This window comes from Pelodiscus sinensis, chromosome 2 (genome assembly GCF_049634645.1).
Source record: "Pelodiscus sinensis isolate JC-2024 chromosome 2, ASM4963464v1, whole genome shotgun sequence".
NCBI classification, from domain to species: domain Eukaryota; kingdom Metazoa; phylum Chordata; order Testudines; family Trionychidae; genus Pelodiscus; species Pelodiscus sinensis.
Genome location: NC_134712.1, coordinates 156039004 through 156061550, shown reverse-complemented (window position 1 = coordinate 156061550; position 22547 = coordinate 156039004). Strand labels below are relative to the sequence as shown.

At 43.8% G+C, this 22547-nt stretch overlaps 1 protein-coding gene across 6 annotated transcripts in view; it reads right to left on the bottom strand.

Annotated features, from left to right (window-relative positions):
• The window catches only part of COBL (cordon-bleu WH2 repeat protein), a 229204-nt gene that overhangs the window by 169514 nt on the left and 37143 nt on the right, over nt 1-22547 (bottom strand). For 2 of the 6 annotated variants that reach the window (XM_075921663.1, XM_014580203.3), the window contains one exon: nt 8242-8292. The exons of 3 other annotated variants lie outside the window; for them this stretch is intronic. In XM_075921663.1, the coding sequence (XP_075777778.1) occupies nt 8242-8243 (2 nt within the window). In that variant the 5' untranslated portion in view covers nt 8244-8292. Of the gene's footprint in view, nt 1-8241; nt 8662-22547 lie in introns of those variants that run through there. One more of the 6 variants, XM_006136366.3, reaches the window with a different exon arrangement.

Genomic DNA, 22547 nt, shown 5'->3' with positions numbered 1-22547 from the left:
CAGCCAGGGCACTCCTGGGCCCCAATCCCAGGGAACCCCTTGCCACCCCTCACTGCTGCGCAGAGACAGCAGCGCAAGGTGTCAGGTGGAAGCTGGTCCATGAAGAGAGCCAGTTTAAAAACTCGCTTCCCATGCAGACCGGCTGCCTGCTGCCCCATGCTGCTGAATCTGATACAGAGTCAGCAGCACACGGTGGCAGCAGCCCATATCCGCAGGGGGTCCAAGCTCCCCGTGGACAGAGGCTGCTCCACCTCCCATAGAGGGGACCCCACCCTAGGAATAGGGGCTGCTGCCACGGACCAGCCTCTGTCCACAGTGAGCCCCCGGCCACCACAGACAGAGGCTGCTTCGTGGCAGCCTCCCTTGCCCCTCCACCCCCCACTCTGCAGCCTCTAATACAGAGAAAATGTCAGCAGTTACATGGTTACATGTGGAGCAGCAGTCTGTTCCCACCTGTCACCCCACACCCTGCTGTATCAGAAGCAGCAGTGCGCAATGGCAGGTGGCGCCCCTGGAGCTAGTGCATGCTGGGAACTGGCTTTTAAGCTAGCTTCCCACACATACTGGGAGCCTCAGTATAACTGTGACCATTAACAGATGAGCCCAGGCTCATCTGTTAACCATTTACACAGTTACACTTTCACATCTCTAAAAACCTATTTGCAGCATGTACAAAGGCAAGCTCTGTGAAGTACATGCCCAATCACTAAAGTTGTAATTGCACTGTAATTAGACACCGGCAGCTGGTCCATACCAGCTGACCTGGGCTCCCAAAGCTTCAGGAAAGGGCTGTTTATCTGCACTTCAGACTTTCTGGCCTGAGCTGTGGGACTCTCCTGCCTCACAGGGTCTTAGTATCTGAGCTCCAGCTCAAACCCAAATGTCTACTCTGCAATTAAATAGCCCTTAGCTCAAGTCAGCTGGATGACCTACCCACATGTTTTTAATTGCAGTATAGACATAGCCAAAATCCAGCTCTTAGGGTACCGACTTAATTCATATACACCAACATCAAATAATTCTCATCTGCTAGCTATTAAAGTGAACTGCATTGAGCCACTGAAGTAGCAGTGAAATACATACTATCTCCCCAAGACAGCCAGTCCCATCCCCAAAAGCCCACTGTTTTTGACTTTTGCCTCCCATGTTAATCCAACAGAAATCAAGCATGAAGATGTCGGTATCACTTAATTTCTGGCAAATTAAAGAAACAAAAGACAATGCTGAAGAAATGCCACATACTCATAGTATTATATAAATCAGAGGTGACCAACTTATGGGCACCTACAACAATCTTGAGACGTTCAAGAGTTGGGGCACGCCTGCCAGAGTTCAGGGCTTGAACCCTGCTCCTGTTCCAAGATCCCCAAGAGCAACCTGCAGCAGGTAAGCATTTATTTTATTTCGCCTGAGCTAGATTCTCTTGGAGGACACATGGCCCTGGGTAGAGGAAATGGATGGAAAGTCCTAAGACTCATGGGCTGTGTCTAGATTGGCAAGTTTTTCCGCAAAAGCAATAGCTTTTGCGGAAAAACTTGCCAGCTGTCTATACTGGCCGCTTGAATTTCTGCAAGAACACTGACTTCCTACTGTCTGAAATCAGTGCTTCTTGTGGAAATACTATGCTGCTCCCGTTCGGGCAAAAGTCCTTTTGTGCAAAAGGGCCAGTGTAGACAGCTCAGATTTCTTTTGCGCAAAAAAGCCCCAATCGTGAAAATGGCAATCGGGGCTTTTTTGCGGAAAAGCGCATCTAGATTGGCACAGATGCTTTTCCGCAAAAAGTGCTTTTGCGGAAAAGCGTCCGTGCCAATCTAGACGCTCTTTTCCGCAAATGCTTTTAACGGAAAACTTTTCCGTTAAAAGCATTTGCGTAAAATCATGCCAGTCTAGACGTAGCCGTGCAGTACAGTAGATGAATACTCATTTCCTCCACCAGATGATTTTGCAGCATTTCCACCTTTCTTTCTCTGGTGCAGGCTTATTTATCACGGAGGCAGCACCAGTTACCTTCCAGTATCTGCACAAACACTCAAACATCCTGAGACTGGAGAAGGGCCTGAATCAAAACTCCATCTCTAAACAAACCTACATTTATTTGGATCCTAACTGCATCACTGACTCATGTGTCTAAAATATGCAGAAGCAAACCAGTGTCCATAAAACAACCCTCCAATTTGAGTTACTGCCTAAACTTTGTAGCTTAGAGGCTTCTTCATTGTGAGCTAGATTAGACTCTGAAAGAGCAGATATATCACTGTGATTTTGCATGATGGTCTATGTTCCCCTGCAAGAAATAAAATCAGAGGTGTTAGGACAAAAATACACCCCTCTTTACAATTTAATCATCCTTTTAAATCAGCAATTATAATTCATTCTTAATTCCCATTCAAACACACGTTAAAAAAATTACACAAACCAACTTATTTAAAAACGTTAACGAAGCAGTAATGAGTGAATGAAATGGGCAACTTTACTACAATAGAGGTGGCGGCGTGCCAGTGTCCCGTAATGATGAAACGCCAGTGCCACTGTTAGGAAATACCCTACTTCATCTGCATTTCTAGGTGCTGATTTGCTTAATAAATTTTGTATAAAAAAAGAAAGACATCTATTTTGTTTTCATTTGGAGAAGTGTTACTCTTTATAACTATAAATTGCACAGGAATAAATTTCTTAATTAGTTATAGACAGCTGAAATTAGCCACTACAGCTCAGTTTAAACGAATGAATTCATGATCAGAGTCAAAACAATCAGGTCAGTAAAGTACAAATTTGATGAAAAAATAAAGAAAATGCTAAAGACTTATTGGGGCCACCAAATATCTAATTAAATTGACAATTATCATAAAAACCCTTCCCATCACCTTGTCCTATAAGAATAGAAGTGTTCATGCTTTTTTTTAATAAGTAAGTGAAAATCTTCTGTTTAGTTAGTTTCAGTTTCTATAGTGTAATAATTGTGATCTTTATGCCCATCTATTAATTAGCATAATTTAATTATACAAAAGCGACGCTCTGATATCTTTAAGATTCAACAGCCTTCTGAAAGGCAAAGTAAACCATGGAAAACCTGATTAAACAAACAGCCCAACTGAGCTTCCCAAAATGTCTACAAACCAGACCTGCCGGCTCTTAATACATTTAAAAAGCAGAGTGCAGTGGGGAGGGAAGAAGGGAAGGGAACCCAGTGCGAGCCGGGACAGCTGATTCCCAGCTTGTGCCGGGTCCTCCCTGCTGTGCACTAGGGATGGTAAATTTAGATTAATCAACTAGTTGATGGAATTGTCAATCAACTACTCGATTAGTCAATAAGCAGGGAAGCCACAGCAGGATTAGCTCCCGGCTTCGGGAGCTAATCCCGCAGTTGCTCTAACTATTAAATGTATTCAGAGCCTACCAGCTCTGAATACATTTAAAAAGCAGAATTGCAGCGGGGGAGACCTGGCGCCAGTCCAGACAGCTGATGCCCAGCTCATGCTGGGTCCTCCCAGCTGCGCAACAGTCTTTTTAATGTATTAAGAGCTGGCTCCCGGGGCCAGGAGTAAACCCCGCTACGGCTCCCCCGCTTACCAGCTAATCAACTAGTTGATGGAAATTCCATTGACTAGTCGACTAGTTGATTAACCTAAATTTAACATCCCTAATCTGAACCAAGGGTATTTCATTGACAAGATTGTATTTCCTGTACAGAGATGTTTAAATCCTGTGACTGTTAGCTGGAACAAATCATTTGGTCTGAATCACTAGGAAAGTAAGTGAGGAGAGAAGCAGCCACTAAGCTGGCTATGACCTGCAGCTTTATAGGGCTTTATTTATTAAAAACCAACACCCTGAACCAGTGTTCCCTGTAAGCTATGCACTTGTTCAGCCACTCGGAGATTCAAATGCTGCCCAGCTGATTAGTAAAGCACCCACAGCTAGGTTTTTTTGTTTCTACCAGTGGTGCACATTGGCACATACCTCAGTGCACATACACATTTACTCCACACACGAATGGAAAAGATTACAGGGAACATTGTCTTGAACTACTATTTGCAGCAGACTGCAAACTGCTGCTGAGATGTAACATGTTACAAGCCAGACACCACTAGCAGAACAACAGGTCAGGGTTACATGGAAGCATTGAGGGGGACATTCAGATGGTGCCTCATCCACAGCAGCGACAAAGATATGGAGATCTGTGGTCAGGCCAGGATCTGAGAGAAGAGACTCTCAAAAGGAGGTGACAGAAAAGCACAATTGATCAGAACTTCCCTGTGGCTGCATGACTGTGTGTGCAGCTGGCACATACAATGCAAAGCTGTGTGCCTGCGTGTCAGGTAGCTGTCCTTCAGGGACACTAGACAAAAGGTGTCAAGGGATAGCACTATGTGCCTGCACCTTCCCTGATAAACACAGGGGATGGATTTTGGCCTCACTGATTTCAATAAGAGTCTTGCCATTTATCTGTATGGAGCCAGGATTTCACCAAAATTCAGAGCTGAGTTCACAGCATTTTAATGACCCTGAAACCAAACTACCTAGCGAGTTCCTCCAGCAGGCTTTTGTACACGTTGATCCAGACTGAGGACAATACAGAATCCTGTGGTATGGCACTTGAAGAGAGCTGTTGGGACAGATGAGCAGTAAGGCAATACAGCATCCCAGCTCCCGCATCCCATGGGTCCACCCTCTGAGACCTCTCAAAAACACAATTCCATCTGTTCTTACTAGGATCAACAATTCTACCCATTTGATTGGTATCAAATGCAGCCACAAGAACTAAAAAAGAATCCAGCACAGGTATTTGGTCCTCCACCCATTGTGTGCCAAATACAAATCTAAAACCACAGTGAAAGAGTCCAAAGGAACATGACCCCAGAAAAAGTCAGAGCTGCCAAGCCATAACCCTCACAGTAATGCTCCTTGAAACAGGAAAGTCAGAGACATGGTGATAATCAGTGATTATCAGCATCCAGAGATGACTCCTTGATCAGGGGCCTACCAGTATCTTATTTGAGCACCGCTGGGTGCCTTTTCTTCCCACATGGAGATGGCATTATCCACCAATAACAGTCTTCCTTAAATTCAACAGGAGCTTTTACTAGCCAAGCAGTTAATAGAACAAAATTCTTCAAAATCATCTGCTCTGGTAATTTGCTGGACCCAAACACATCGCCATGGGCTACTTCGTGTATGAGAGCCACAAAGTGAAACTGACCAAACTGGGCTGATCAAAGAATAAATAAATAAGAGGGACTTTGACTTCAAACCTGCACAAAGAAATAAAACCCTATTCCCTTCTCCCCCCCCCCTCCCCCAGATTATCCAAATATTGGATTCAGGCATGTGGGAATAAACAGGACTAATTATCTAGTTCATCCCACCCTAGAAGAATGGGTAGAGCTTTAATCAACCTCCCCCCACGCCCCACCATTCGCTGGCCAGAGTAGCTGAGCCAATGCAAAGGTAGGGCAGAGAAGGCAGTAATTAAAGCAAGTAAAAGCTAGTAGCAGCTTGCCTATTCTTAAAAGGAAGAAGGAAGGGGGGGAGGAATTATAAGGTGCTTTCAGTCACAAGAACTCCCTGGGGCTGCTTCTGGGTAGATGCTTGTCAGACTAGCCCCTTTTGCTCAGAGCTGGAAGTCTAACTGTAACCCTTAAGGACTGTGATTCCATTCAATTTACTAATGTGGCAACATCTTACTCTTGTTTAAGAGTTGAGACGGAATACAGCTATATAGGCATTGCTCACGAACATGAAGGAGAGGATCCAGTATTTCGTGGCATGTGAGAGGCCACTGGGGACTGAGCTCCCTTTTGTGGAGGGGGGCAGGCAGGAAAAGAAAAAGTAAGAATTTTGTTTCACAACTACACCTTCTGCCTGTGAACAAAAGTTGAATCTTGCACTGAAATCCTTGCGTGCCAATAGCATTGGAAAATGAAAACCAAATTAAACATATATGAATGGTGTTCCATACCAAGTCTAATCACTTATTTTTAAACCTGGGAAGGGTTGGTACAATTGAAATATTTGGGCTGGGCTTAGAAAAGAAATTCCACTCATCCTTTTCATGCACCATGCCAGCATAGCTAACTATACTACATAGCACTGAACAGAAAGGAAAACATGTAAAATAATAAAGAGATACAAAAGAAAAAATTCAAAAATTTGCCTGACCCTCATGATGCAAATGAAAAAAATGTACGTATTGAGCATTGCTTGATTTTCATTTCTGCTGCAGGTAGGGTCAGGATACCATTATTAACGGGAATAACTCTGTACACAGCAGAAATATTTCTGCAATAAATATTCTTTGGTATGATAGGTAGGTAAGGGAAACATACATCTGACACTAATCTTGCTTCTCTCCTGTGTGAATTAGCAGTCACTACATTGAAATCAGACTTACTCACAGAAGTCTGTTTTACGTCTATGTAAAGCTGGTGTAAGTAAGGAGAAACAGGTTATGGATTTCAATCATGCATACACATGATGACATTTCTACATCTCTATAAATATCTTTATTTCTTATGCAATAAAAGGGTGTGCTGAGACAAAAGTTATTTCATTTGTGAGTATTTGATTTTGTTTTCATTTTGTGTTGCGATATAATAAACTTTAGTTGGGTACATAATCTGTTTAATTGATACAGTTTCTACTTTGGTCAATGTGAAAAACAAGGTGCCATGTACCCACAATTCTCCTAGTGAAACATTTCCAGAGTAAATTTAAAATATGACTTCCTTTGCAGTATTTAAACAGCATCTGTGGAGTCACGTGAATCAAGGTAGTTAATGAGATGAAGGCTTTTAACTCTATTCTGCCATTTCAAATTCAATCATGACTAAAAATGGCTATCATTTGATGGCTATAATGGTCCCATGTGAAATGTGTTTATGCACTTTCCAACAGACAGCCCAACCCACAAAATTAACAATTCTTGTCATTAATTAGCACTATTGTCTGCAGTGGCTGAAGACTGACTGGGCAGAGACTGAACTACCCCCTCACAGAGGCCTCTCCGTGCACTGAATTGTGCTGAGGAGTGATTGTCTAGTGGTTAGAGTGCTAAACTGGGCTACTAGACACGGAGTTCAATTCACTGCTGAGCCAGACTTCCTGTATGACCTGGACAAGTCAGTTAGGCCAACTCCTCAAAGGTATTTGAGGCTCTGGGCCTAATCAACTTGTGCCTCACTTCTCCATCTGAAAAATGGGCATAAAAGAACTTCTTTACCTCCCTTGGGTGTTGTGGGAGTAAGTAAGTTGAAGATGGTGAGGTGCTCAAATATTAAAATGATGGGGCCCCATCATGCTAGCACCGTATACAGGTAATGGAAACAATCCGTGCTTTTCAGACAAAAAAAATAAGAAAGGCAATAGTAGCACAGACATACCTCTGAACAGGGTCACATAGCCAAGAGTGGGCACATGTTTCCTGATTCCCTGTCCTGTGACTTGTCTACTAGGATCATAGAGTCTCATGTACTGTCATTCAGCACATTTTTTTCCCAAAAGCCACGTAAACCTCATTTTTGGAGTAAGAGCAGCATTTCGAAAGGGGAGGGAGATGCCAAAAAGTCACGCCCCGACTACTTGCATATCAGAAGAAAATATGCAAATTCCCGCAGAATTTGCATATCCTCTTTTGAATCTTCTGCGTAGTCTAGACGAGCCCAGAGAGAGAGATTCTTGTCCATTTCTAATCTCTAAGCACTTGTAAGCAAGGGCATACTTCAAATAATCTAATTCTGTCTTTTAAAATAACCAATATTAACTAACACCAGTGGCTTTTGAATATTTTCAGGATCTTTAAAACGATCAGATTTCAGCTATTGTTTCACCTGAAAAAATAAGAAACCATTCATTCATTCATAACCCAGACACAACGCTCTTTTAACACTCATCAGTCTTTTTCATAAAAGCCCAATCCAAAAAGATCTGGATCCATGGTCTTCGATGATTTTATTTAGTTACAAAGGTTCTGTGGTAAGCAAAATCATGAACTAACGAACTCGACTATGTATCAAACACCAGGGGGAGCCTCTACAGCCTCCAACACAGGGGTTCTCACCTTTCCTGAGTCAGATTTATCTTGCATACTCCCAAGTGTCACCTCACTTAAAAACTACTTGCTGACACAATCAGACATAAAACTACAACAGTGTGGCCGCCCGCTAGTGCTGATGAATAGCTAACTGTCTCTTTTTATCACACAAGTATAAAATACATGGTTTGCAATAGAAACATTTCACTTACATCTCAGTGCGCCACTGGAGCCGGTTTCTCACTTATGAGCCTTGTTTGAAGCTGGAACTCCAGGCGGCAGGGTGAAAGAGAGGGATGGAAACATTAAAAAAAAAAAAAAAGCCACAGGAACCGCGTAACCGACTGAATTTTAATCAGTTCCATGGATAACGGCTTTTCCGCCTGCCAGCCTTGCGAGCTTCGCACATCCCCACTCAGCGGCGGGTATCGAGCGGGGCGGCTGCCCCGGGCCCCGCGCTCCAGTAGACCCCGCGCCGGGCTGAACCGGCCGCTTACTCCCGCGTAGCCCAAACGGCGGGTTGCACCGGCGCCGCTTGCTCCCGCGTGATGTCACGGCTGCGCAGCACAGGACGCAGCTGAGGGCCATGGCAGAGGCAAACCGCGTGATAGAAGCGCCAGGTCCTGCCCCCCCCCCCCCCCCAGCCGCGTAAGTCACTGCCCCGCCCCCTTCGCCTCCCGCCCTGGCACTCGGCTCTGCACCGCTCAGCCGGTGCAAACCGCCATTGGGGCTCTGTCAGTGGAGGAGGAGGCAGAAGAAGGAGAGAGAGAGAGAGTGAGGCAGAAGGAAACTGAGGCAGGAGGAGGAGAAGAAGAAAGGAGAGAATGAGGCAGAAGGAGAAAAGGAGAGTGAGGCAGGAGGAGAAGAGAAAGAGAGAGAGAGAGAGGCAGGAGGAGGAGGAGAGAGACAGACATGGAGGAGAGACCTGAAAAGTGCTATTAGCTAATTTTTTAAAGAATGAACATTTAACATTGATATGTTAAACATGTGTAATAGAGTAATGTGAATACGCAAGGGGTGACACATTGAAACTGATTTGCACATACACTACTACCCATTGGTTGTGTTCGTGGCGCATGCCCCATGTCACTCACTCCATTTTTTTTTTTTTACAGATAAATACAAATTTTATAAGTGTACATTTGCCAACAACCCCAACTTATAAAATGACTAGCAGAGCGAGAGATGCAGGTTGAAAATATTTGTCAGGAAGCCAAAAATTAAAGAAGAAAAGAAAACTTGAAGAATGTGATCTCAATCTAAAAGGTACTATGGAAAAATTTGTTCAAAAGACAAAAAAATGAGATGAAGAACCACAACAGTCCCAATCATCGTCACTGTCATCACATTCAGATCCAGTAGAAGTAGATTCTGTGGAATTATCCACATTTACTCCAACTTCAATTGCGACAACAGAACAAAATCTGCCATTAACATCAACGTTCACTTCGTCTTCAATGGCACCAGATCTGCCAGATGACCCATTAACTGCAATAACATCAAGGTTATTAGACAAACTAAAACAAAATCATCCACTTTTTTTAGAAGAATCCGCAATAGCTGAAGTCAACATTAGTAGCAAAGATCTTGCCGAAATTGATTCCAAGTATTCAGAAGAGCTTTCATCAGAAGAAGAAAATGGTGAGTTAGAATGTGCCCCGAAAAGTAGCTTAACCGACCCTGCAAAATGGCCAACTATTCTAACTGATAAAGTCAGGTTGTTTATTGCTGAGCAAGGACCCGTACAAATAAAAAGTTTTAAATTTCCTAGAGATGAAAAAAACAGATCTTTTTCAGCAAATCATTACTCCAGATTATTAAACAATGGAGAAATGATGGAAAGAAGGTGGTTAGTTTATTCTTTACTTCAAGATACTGTGTACTGCTTTAGCTGCAAATTGTTTGCACCAATTCCAATTGCCCTTGCCACTGGCGGTTTCAATGACTGGAAACATTTGGCTGAAAGATTAAAAGAGCATGAAAATTTACAGAATCATCGTGAAGGAATGATTAAATGGACAAAAACGTTTGAAGAATAAAGTAACTATCAATAAGATGACGCAAAGCATGATAGAAAAAGAGAAACAGACTTGTTGCAGTTTTCAAATGTATAGCTGAAATAATTATATTTATGGCGAGTCTAAATGTATCATTCAGAGGAAAAACTGAAAAACTTTTTCAATCCCATAATGGAAATTTTTTGGGAATAATTGAATTATTAGCTAAATTCGACCCAGTGATGGCAGAACATGTATACCATTTTACAGAAAAGGATACTCGAAACCATTTTTTGAGTCACTTAATTCAAAATGAATTAATTATATCAATATTTGAAAAAGTTAAGAAACACACAATTGATGAAGTAAAACAGGCAAAATATTATTCAATAATATTAGATTGTACTCCTGATGTCAGTCACCAAGAACAATTATCGATGATACTCCAATTTGTGAATATAGAAAAATCAAGATTTTAAAACAGATGAAAAGTTTATCAATTTTTTAGTTGATGATACAACAGGAACAGGGTTAGCAGAAAGGTTAAAAATGAACTCCAAGATGTAGGATTAGATTTAAAGGACTGTCGAGGACAAGCTTATGACAATGGGGGTAAAAATGTTGGAGTGCAGGCTTTAATTTTACAAGAAAATCGAAGAGCCTTTTATGTACCCTGTGCTTGTCACAATTTGAATTTAGTGTTGGGAGATATTGCAAAATCGTCCACGCAAGCGGTGACATTTTTCGGGATAATACAAAGGGTTTACACAATTTTTGCCGTGTCAACAGCAAGGTGGGATGTATTTAAAAGACATGCTCCTCTACTTTCACCAAAACCACTTTCGGAAACTAGATGGGAGTGCCGTATTGAAAGCATTAAAGCAATTCGATTTCAAACAACTGGATTGGACAATGCTTTAAGTGCACTTTTAAATACGGTAACGAATCACAAACTTAAATGTGAAGTACTTGCTGTCAGAAAGCATCTAAGAATATATGAATTTTTAACCAGCCTTGTTATTTGGTAAGATGTATTACTTAAAGTAAATACTGCCAGCAAAATTCTGCAGAAGACAAATATAGAAATGGATATTGCTTTAAATCATTTACAGTATCCTGTATCATATTTGGAGGAATACAGATCTTCAGGATTCCAAAGTGCATTAACTACAGCCAAAGAGATGTGTGATGAATTGAACATCAATCCAACATTTCAGGAAAAACGTCTAACAAATAAAACGAATAAGTTTTCATATGAGGGAAATGACGAACCTATTGAAAACGCAGAGGAATCATACCGAATAAACTACTTTTTGATAACTGTTGATTCTGCTCTTGTTTCTATGAAGAAACGATTCGAGTTGTACGAAAATCATAAAAAATATTTGGTTTTCTACATGATATGAAAAGCATCAAAGAAATGGATAAGGACACACTAAAAAACATTGTATGGATCTTCATGTCAATCTACAAGATGGTGACTCCTCTGACATTGAAGGTTTAGATCTTTACAAAGAGTTGCAGAATTTTTGTAGAATTATTCCAGACAATTGTATTACAGTTCATGATTGTTTGAAAATAATTTGTTCGAACAATATGAAAGACATATATCCTAATATTTATATCACTCTTAGGATACTTCTAACTAGTCCAGTGACAGTAGCTTCGGCAGAGAGAAGTTTCTCTAAATTGAAATTAATAAAGAATTACTTAAGATCTACTATGAGCCAGGAGCGTTTTGTAGGTCTTTCGATTATATTGATTGAAAACGACCTGTGTAAAGAAATGGACTTTAATGACATAATTGAAGAATGTGCTACCAAAAGAACTAGACAGTTATAATAGACTTAAATGCAAATGAAAATGTTTAATTATTAATGCAGAATTTTGTTTAAGAATGATTTACAATATAATTAAAATAAAAAAAAATTTCCAACTAAATTAAGTTTCTATTGAATTTACCCAATTCACATTTAATATGAAAATAGCCGTCAATTTGCGCATTTGACGCTTTTTTTCTATTTTTTCTCCAAAGGGAGGCCCTGCGAAATTGTTCTGCCCTGGGCCCCGCAAAACTCTCATCCGCCCCGTCCCCACTGGTTCCTGGCATCTCCCATGGGCTCCCGGCAGTGACTGGGAGTTCAACTAGTAAGGTTAACTGATAAGCTAATAAGCTAACACTTATTGGTTAACCAGTTAAACTCTTACATTCCTAATTAAAGCATATGATTTAGCTTTGCAGGACTCCCTATGGCATGGGACCCCAGGCATTTGCCCTGCCTGCCACCTCCTAATTCCAGCCCTGAACTTGTGACCCTCCTATTCAATGACTCCCATGTGGGCTGCAACCCCCAGTTGAGAAATACAAATGTAGATGAATTGAATATCCTTTGAAAAAACCTGTGAATACTCCCAGGAGTACATGTTCTTCTGGTTGAGAGCAACTGTTCTAGAACAAAGACAAAAACCTATTTAGCTAACACTTTGTAGATTCCCATCTCGTAAGCCAGTGGTCACCAACCAGTAGACCGGAATCTACTGGTAGATCTTGGAACTTTTGACAGGTGATGCTGAGAGGTTTGCCCAAGAGGCTGTCAAGTGCTGGCACTTCATCTGCTCCTCTCAGCACTGCTGTGCTGCTCCTGCACTCTCCTCATCCCCAGGAACCCCTTGCTTGCTGTGCAGGGCACAGGAAGAAGAGGAATTGGGGTGCTGAGGTCAGGGTGCCACTCTCCCCACCATGTAACCCATTTACACAGAGTGGGGGGTGGGAAGGAAGGGCAGGGATGGAGAGAATTTTCTGTCTGCTTCTGGGAGTTGTGCAGGACCAGGGTAGGGGTGAGCCTGCCTTAGCCCCCTGCACCACCACCCAGAAACCACCTGTGGTAAGTGGTGTCCAGCTGCAGCCAGCATTCTGAATCCTGGCCCCAGTCCTGAACCCCTCCTGCATCCCCAACTCCTGCCCTAGCCCTGATTCCGCCTGCACCCAAACTCCCTCCTAGAGCCTGCACCCTGAATTCTCTCCTGCACCTCAACTCTCTGCCCCAGACTCAGCTCAGAACGCCTCCCACATTCCAAATCCTTTAGCCCAAGGTCAGTGTCTGCATCCCCCTACCTAGCACCCCAGCCCTCTGCCCCCAGTGAGGATGGGGAAGGGAGGATGGAATGAACCGGGGAGCGGGGTAGAGGGAGGAAGAGACTCAAAGAAGGGGTGGAAAGGAGGCAGGGCAAAGGTGTTTGGGTTTAAGTGCAATCCAGGATCTACTTCAAATTCAAAAAGTGAACTCATGCTTATAAAGGTTGGAGACCACTGTTAAAAGCTGTGTGAGCATTCAAAACTCTGTACGTTTGCTGCCTCTAGTGGCCACTCTCATATGGTGCCCCTCTAAACAGCAGCCCCCTTCTCTTGCTTGTTGTAGAAAACAGTCTTTTTCATGACACTTCAGGTTTTCTTGTCACAAACAAACCCTGACCTTGCTTTAAGATAGAAGAGGAGGAAGCTGCATATGAAATTTTGTGGCCCTAGCTCTTACCGTTTAGGAGGAGTTCTTGAACAAACAGACTCGCAGACAGACATACTCTAAAAGATAGAGAGAGAGATAGCAGTGATTTGGTTCTTGTGACAATGCTCTGGTTGCAGATTAGGGTCTTGGATACAATGCTGATAGAAATAATAGCAGTACTTTTTCTCTCCCTTAGCTAGACTCAGTATTCTAACTTCTGATGAAAAGTAATATGCACTTCTATTTACAGCAGTGGTCCCCAACACGGTGCCCGCGGGCGCCATGGCGCCCGCGGGGGCATTTCAATGCGCCCGCCAGGTGCTCGGGGCTGGCCTGGCCCCGGGCACATGGCGCATGGGCGCTTGCGGGGGGAGCGCCGGGCGCGTGGCACTCGGCGGGAGGCGGCGGGGGGAGCGCCGGCCCCGGGCGCGCGGCACTCGGCGGGGGGGGAGGAGCAGGAGCGCCGGCCTCGGGCGCACGGCGGGGGGAGCGCCGGTCCCGGGCGCGCAGCACTCGGCAGGAGGGGGGGGGAGCGCCGGTCCCGGGCGCGCGGCACTCGGCGGGGCGGGAGGAGCAGGAGCGCCGGCCTCGGGCGCGCAGCACTTGGTGGGGGCGGGAGGGGGGGAAGGAGCGCCGGCCTCGGGCGCGCGGGACTCGTCGGGAGGGAGGGGGTGGCGGGGAGCGCCGGCCCCGGGCGCGCGGCCCTTAGAGGGGGCCCTGCCCCCGGGCACGCAGCTATGGGGGGATCCCGCCCCTGGGCGCACGGTAGGTGGGGCCCCGTCCCCGGGTGCGTGGATGGGGGGGCGCCCCCGGTCCCCGCCCCTGGCGCCCGGCGGGCAAACGGCCACGCCCCCTGGCGCCCGGCGGGCAAACGGCCACGCCCCCTGGCGCCCGACAACCTAAAAAGGTTGGGGACCACTGATTTACAGAATAGGCTACATTTTCTCCATATATAATGTAAATACAAGTGTCTTAGGTATACAAAGTCCTATATTTATCTAGTTAAAACAAACCAGTCTAACATAATATTGACTGACTAAACCTTTGTGGTCTGGAGTCTAATGTGAGTAGTGTTTCCAAGGTCAAACACTACTTGCGCTACTAGCATTAGACATTGAAGCTACTACAAGTAATTAGTGATCAAAGCAAGCACTCTGAATCTTTCACAGTAGTAATGCACTTCAGAGGAGGAGTACAAAGGGTGGGAGAGAGGCGAATGAGAGTTACAAGGCAGAGCTGAACGAGAGAAAAGGGCAGAAGAGAAAAAAGGAGTGTAGAGAAGGTAAGAGAACAGGAAAGGAGAAGAAAAACAAACAGAAGAGACACAAGAAAGTGAAGGAGTTGCAATTTGTGACCTACCAGAAACAGAATCTGTTGTCAATCTAAAAATGAAATTCTGCACAGAGAAAAGACCTGTACTGGGTGACAGCAGGATAGGTAAAGGAGAGGAAATTCTGACCCAAGCAGCAGAAATACAACCAGTGACATGAATCTTACTTTTGAAACGTTGACTCTCTTCCTTGTTTTTTAATGATTGGGAAACATGGTCTCAAATCAGCACATTTTTTAAATGAACTACAGAAATAAACTTTAAAAACAACAAATAGTCTGGTAGCGCTTTATAGACTAACAAAACATGTAGATGGTATTATGAGCTTTCATGGGCACAGCCCACTTCTTCAGATGACCAGAGAAGTGGGCTGTGCCCACAAAAGCTCATGATACTACCTACATGTTTTGTTAGTCTATAAAGTGCTATCAGACTATTTGTTGTTTTTAAAGTTTATCCTGTAAAGACTAACTTGGCTACCCCCTGAAGCTATAGAAATAAAGAGAGGCAGGGTCCAAATACACAGTAATACTTTGACTCCTCAAAGACCCCATGGGAGGCAACTAAATCAGGATGACTTCCATCTTCCACACAGGGAAATTGAGCCTCAGGATGGATGCAGTGAGAGGCAACACCCTGCTGCAAGTCTGTCACAGGGCTGGGATGAGAACACTGAAGTTCTTCGCTCCCAGCCTTTTGCTCAAGCCACTAGATGTTGAGGCTTCCCTCTTGGAACAGAATCAACAACTTTCTGAACATTATCCAGCATAAACAGTGCTTTCCATTCACTGACACTATATAGCTTGTTTCTTGTAACTTAAAATGGTGTTTAGCTGATTTTCAATCATTTTAAAAAAATAGAAACAACACTCTATCCACACTTAAGTGAGTGACTGCTAAAATGCCATGTTTTAAAGCTGAAAAGAATCCATGACGAAACCTAGAATTGCAAGAGACCAATTGTATCTCCTTTTTTTCAGTAACCTGCTGAAAGATAATCTTCAGTATAACAAGTAAGTCATTATGCTCAAGAAAAGACCAGTGTCTGTACTACTGCTGCACAAACAGTAACTATTCTGCACTATCCAATACTGGAGCGGAAACAACTCACAGCCAATGTAATGTGATTACGTATTATGGGGAATGCTCCTTTAGTGCTACAGACAGTAAGTAAAATGACTGTGTAAAACACCTCACCCTATTTACTGACTATCCAGTTAATGTTTGCGAAAGATGGAAATTCAACATATAGATACAGCTGGGAGATTTAATGTATAGGTCACAATGCAAAATTAATGTATTTCAAAGACTGTTAATGAACACACAATGGATCTGTGTAAAATCCCAATGTCAAAACAGAAGGCACATCTGTAATGGAGCATATATATTTTGAGGCAGAACTAGACAATGGTGTAGTAACACAGATATTCTATCTTTCCATAAGTTATTGCTCTTGGAGAAGAGAAACTGAAAATAGATCTTCTTGAAGAACTATCCCAAAGCTTCACCTTAATGACAGGTGGTCAGATGCCCTCAATTACCATTGGGGTAAGAATTCCAGCAAGCTTTTTTTAAAATGTTTCTCTTCCTGTTACTATGGCTTTTGTTGCTCCAGATTAAGTCTGAACTAACTGTTCTAATTTTTCTAGGCACTGGCGTATCTCAGAGATGCCTATGGCTGCTTTGGTGAAGAAGATGGTTGACACATCCCTAGGGCTAAGTCTACTGAAGGCTTTTTGCACAAGAACTGTTTTGTGCAAGAGTTCTTGTGCAAAAGGTCTTGCGCAAGAGCATGTCCACACTGCTGTGTGCTTTTGCACAAGAGCTTCCATGGCAGTGTGGATGCTCTGTTGTGCAAGAAAGCTCTGATGGCCATTTTAGCCATTTTGTCCATCCACGCTGCCTTCTTGCGCAAGAACTCTTGCACAAGAAGGCTTATTCCTCATGGGGAACGGAATAACTCTTGTGCAATAAGCCCTCTATTCCGACGCCTTACTGTAAATTTACTTGCGCAAGAACGCACATGCAGTGTAAGACACTCCAAGTTTTTACACAAGAACAGCCTGCAGTGTAGACGTAGCCATTGTGTTTCCCGATCTCTCTAGCTGAGGTCACGTGTGTGTGTGTAAAAGGAGTGACAATACTGTGTTCTGAAGGTCTTCAAAGGCGAGCTCATAATAAGGCAGACACATGCTCATTGTGATTGCCTGTGTATGAGGTCAAACTGAACCCAGAACAGTGCTGTTCCAACCATTCCCACAGCAGAAGCTTATGAACTAAAATATCAAAGGCAGTGGACGATGGAGCAGTAGAAGCATGGAGATTTTACCTTTGTCCATGGCTTGAAATGGGTTTTAAACAGATTGCTGCAGCAGTGTGGATCAGTTCATTTGATGCATTTTAATGAGGGATGTATATAGTTCAAGTCTTGGCTAACATGTTATCTGTGGTTGCTGTAACACTAGAAGACCCTTATCCATGTACTACTGGATTTGCTTGAAGAGGAAATAAGATGTAGTCTGCAACAACAGCCAGACTAACTGGTTCTTTTGCAATTGCCCAGACAGTGAATGTAGGGGATGGGGAAAGAACAGAGACTGTTGCAGATCCCATACAATTGCACAGTAACTTGCAAAGTGTTTCTGATTTCAGGTCATTATGCATATACCCCAAAAGAGCCAATGACCCTCCACTATAGGCACAATAACCGTAAGACTGTCAGTATAACCCAGGGGCAGGCAATAATTTTTGGTGGGGAAAGTCATTCAAAGATTTTGGAAAATGATCAAGGGCTGCACTTTTCTATGGAGGGGGACGGGGTTTAAGACGGAGGTTGGGTGCAGAAGGGTGCATGGGGTAAGGGATGCAGGAGATGGTGTAAGGTCTGAGAGGGAGTTTGGGTGAAGGAGAGGGTTGTGACCTGGGTCAGGGGATTGGGGTGTAGGGTCAGGGAGGAAGTGTGGGTAGAGGAAAGGATTCTGGCCTGGGGAAGGAGTGTAGGAGAGGGTATAGGGTCTGGGAGGGAGTTGTGACCTGGGTCAGGGGGTTGTAGGCGGTTTGAATGGTGACCTGTGGGAGGCAGTTGGTGTGTGGGAGGGGCTGGGGTGCAGAGGCAGGCTCTGGCTGGGAGGCACTTACCGAAGCATCTCCCAGCCTGCCCCTGTAGCACCCCCAAGGCAGGCTGGGCTCCCTGGCTGCTGCAGCTCCAGATAGCTTAAAACTGCAGGCTCTTCCTTCCAGGTAGCCTTCAGCTCTTGGAGGGGGAAGAGGCTTGCGCTGCCCTCATCTTCCAGGCCAATCTCTCAGCTCCTATTGGCCGGCCAACAGAAACTGAGAGATTAGCTGAGGTCAGTTCCTATTGGGCGGCTGTATCCTGACAATAGGAGCAGAGAATTGGGCTGGGGGTGGGGTGATCACATGAAGTTTCCCCCTCCCTCTAGAGCAGTGGTTTCCAAACTTCTCAGCATCATGCCCCCCTTTTTGATTTTTGAGAAACCCTCATGCCCCTCCTCCCAAAAAAATAGCAGCAAAACTTGGGGTGGGATTGACAGGGGGAGGGAGTGTGGCCAGATCGCCTTGCGCCCACCCTGGAATTTCTTCATACCCCTCCACAGGGGCACGCCCCCCCAGTTTGGGAACCCATGCTCTAGAGCAAAGAGCCATATGGAGCAGCCTTCTGCTTAAAACAGTGGCAGCTGTGTGTCTAAGGGTCCTGGGAGGGTGGTCCACGGACCAGATCCAGACTGTGAGACATCTTGTTCAACCCCTGTTCCATCAACAGACTGGCCTGAGACCAAATTCCAAGCTGGCAACCTCTGCAGAAAATGTTTATTGAACATTAACCTCCTTTTAGCCATGATCTTCCCCATTATGCACGTATCTTCTATCTTCCGCTGCCAAATTATGACATCAGGAGGGATAGAAGACAGTTCATTTCTCAGCAGTTACCAGAAATTTAAATATATATTTTTCCTTTCAGAATCTGAGAGGGAGATATCTGACCTAGAATATAATGAAAGGGCATTTGATGCAAATTTTGTATTCAGTGTTTTTTCTTATGTAGAAGCTGTAGAAACCATTTCATATTTAGCTAGATATATAACAGAAACTATTTCAGCTTTTCTCTCAAGCATGTAGAACAGAGTGAACTTTCTGTCACCCCGTGAGAAGAGGCCTACAGGATGAGCTATTGGTATGTGTTAATTGGGCTGGTTGGTACAGGAGATGTACTACCTCGTACCTGTTCGCCATCTTGTTGATAAGGCTTTGGTTTTCCAAGTTTAATTGAGGATTTCTGTAATTGGATGCCCTGATGTCAGACTGTTTGGTTAAGGGTATAAAGATACTAGGATTGATTGTATTAGCAGCCTTACTGGGCCTGGCTTTGCTGGGACCACGTTTGGCTCATGCTGTGCTTTATTAATTAATAAAGCTGTTTGTTAGCTGCCTAAACAGAGAGGAGCATTTTTTTTCCTTCAACACTTACTTGGTTTGTTTATCATCTTCCAAAAGAAAGTATCAGGCCAGTGTGATTGGGCAACCAACTGTACTACAGAATCATTAATATAGACCAGACAACAGATTGACCAGTCTTGTTTTGTGGTAAAGGATGAAAAGTATCTGGTGGTAACATTCTGTATGGGTTTTCCTCTAGTTAGTAGAAACCATGACAGATACCAGCCTCTCCAAAGTCCATGGCTTCAGTCACCCTGTCCATATGTTTACTCCACACATTTTAAATCAAATTCAGGTCCTTCTGAATCTTCAAGACATAGTTTACATGATAGATCAAATCTTCCAGAAGGGTACCCTCCATCTGCAAACATAAACTGGGTCTGCATTTTTGCATCTGCAACACAGCTGTGGTCACAAATCAGCATGTTTGATCTTCAACCCAGCAGAGAATAGGCCAGGCCTCAGCCTTTCTGAAAATTTACCCCACAGTGTCATACATTTATCATCAATAGGCTCTCATAACAACTTAAGGGGGAAAATTTCCCTCTCCCAGATGTCTTCAGGAGGTTAGGATTCTCCTTCAACTCACACAACTAAGCCTGAAACCTCTCTTCCCCTTCCTATACCAAGTTCAGAGCCCAGCAGGGTCTGGAACAGCTAATCAACTCCGCTCCCACAGGCTTCAAATCCTTCCTCCAACAAAATTCCCCCAAGGCTTATAACTCATCCCCATTCTTCAAATTCTAAATCCCCACTTTAGCAAGTCCCCAGGCCCCCCTCCCCATACCTTTGTCCCACACAGTCTAACCTTGTCTCCAGCTCAGAAACCCTTCGTCTTCTTTCCATTATCTGAAAGCCCCTGCTCCCTACTCAGAATTCTCCTACCTATTGCTGGGCCTGTGGAAGCAGGAGCAGAGGCAGCCAGGAGTGATTGTGGTGCAGGCAGCACTTCCCTTCCTTTTGAGAAGCTAAACTGCATTAGTTCAATAGTGCTCCTGACTCACCAGTGGCAGGAAGGTGTATTGCAGACAGTGGACAGGAGAAGTTGTGGCCTCACCAGGAACCCCCTAACAGCAGTAGATGGTACTGCACACTGCAACTCAGCAGCCATGACAAACGATACCCTGTGTCGAGCATCAGCTGATGACTAGGGTGCTATTGGTGGGGCATAACCACCCTACAAAACTCTAGTGGCCAGCTACCTCTGATGCAATACCCTTCACTGCATCATAGAAAACAAAAATGGTGATAGCCTAGTAGAGCCCATTCCCAAGCGTATCCAGGATGTCCCTCACACTGCTTCTAGAATTTTAAAAATGTCACAAGTATAGGAATCTCCCCCACTTCTGTTTGGACAGTCAGTAAATCAGTGAAAACTGGATGGCTATGTCTATACTGCGCTCTCTTAAGCAAGAAAATATTCAAATTAGGCAAAGCAGTGAATATCGCAGTGCCTCATTTGCATACTTAATGAGCTGCCATTTTTGCACAACCCCCCCTCTTGCGCAATAGCTGTTCTGCCACTTTTTCAGGCAGAATGGTTCTTGCACAAGAAGGTTTTTTTGCACAAAAGCCCCTTGCATAAAATGGTGGCTCATTAAGTATGCAAATGAGGTGTGGCGATATTCACTGATTTGCCTCATTTACATATTTTCTTGCACAAGAGAGAGCGCAGTATAGACATAGCCTAGGTGTTTAGCAGTTCGCTGAAACTACTCAGCATTCCCTTAATCCTTCAGCCTCTTTGCTGAGGCTGCTACCCAGGGCATCAGTTATGGGACTTTTTGCAATGTGGAGACCTGTCCATTGTGACCCACCATACATGAACAACTGTAACCTATGAGGTGATATTCTCCATATTTTCTTACTAATTCCCTGAATGATTCCACCCCTCTGAAATACTCAGCACAGTGTATGGCTTTGGTGAAAGTGTACTAGCCAAGCTGCCTGGAGCCTGATTTCGCCACCCTTTCTTGTGCTGAGCAGTAATTAGTTATGAGCAGTCCTACTGAGGGTAATTGGAATGCTCAGATACATACTGGGCCATCTGAATTACAATGGCAGTATAAAGTCTTTAAATAGGATCTGTCAGGTTTTGAAAGTCTGCTTTGACTGTGTCTTAAGTATTAGGAATAGGATTCAGGGTCTTGAGCCTTAAGGTTACTTGGAAGAAGTTCAGGTCAAGTACTGTAGAACCTATATCTCCTTGGCCAAAGGAATTTGCATTGTATTTATTCTCTTCTTCCACCTTGGGTAGCAGAGCTAAAAACAGAAACATGTTTTATTTTGAATACATAGATTGTGTTGTTACAATCAAGCTGATTTTACAGTCCCACAGACCATTCATGTATGTCAACACAGAGGCAGTTTAGAATACATTGATATTAATAAAAACAAACAAAGTGGTTAAACAAGTTACGGTTTTATAAAGATCTCCTAAAGTAATATCCACATAACTGAAGCTCCTCCAAGGTTAAATTAGCTTTCCTAATTGGAAACACCATTAAAATAAACCAGAAGTGTTAAATGCTCAGACCCTCTACTCCTGAGAAACCAGGTTTAAATCAAGGTTACAACCACTTAAACAGGAAGTTTTAGGGAAATGGTGAAGGGGAAGTCAGTTATACAATGAAGGTATGAATGAAAACTTATCTCCCAGTAGCCAGTTGAGCATACAAATTGATGCCAGCTATAATACAGGTATGCACCAATGTCTTCTCACATTTGGAACTCTACATCACAGAATCATTTCCTTTTCCACTTTTTTTTTCCTTCAGAGATGCTCTTCTACACGCCAAGTGAAACATCTTTAGCCCAATTTTGCTTCAACTCACTTTGAGCTCTGCCTCTTTGTATAGCTGTGTGGCTCTAATTAAGTCATTTTTCCCACTTGTAAACTGAGAGAAGAGGTCAGTCTCCTTTGCAAAATGTTTTGAGATCTTTAGATAAGAAAAAGAAATACATTCGTGCTTGCCTAAGCCAGCGAGTGTCTTACAAAGGAAGCTCACCTTAATTTTACAGCAGTAAACTGATATTCAGTTTAGGAAAGCTACGTGGGGTTTAGATTCCGTAAAACAAAAAAAAAACAGTCCTTTGCAAGGACAACCAAAAAGATGCAGATGGAGTCAGGCCCCTATTTAGGTGAGATGTTTTGGATTATCATTCCAAAGAAGGTTCTTTCCTCCCCTGTCTCAGCTGAACTCAGACCAAGTCCCTGGGAGAAGCAGCCAGCC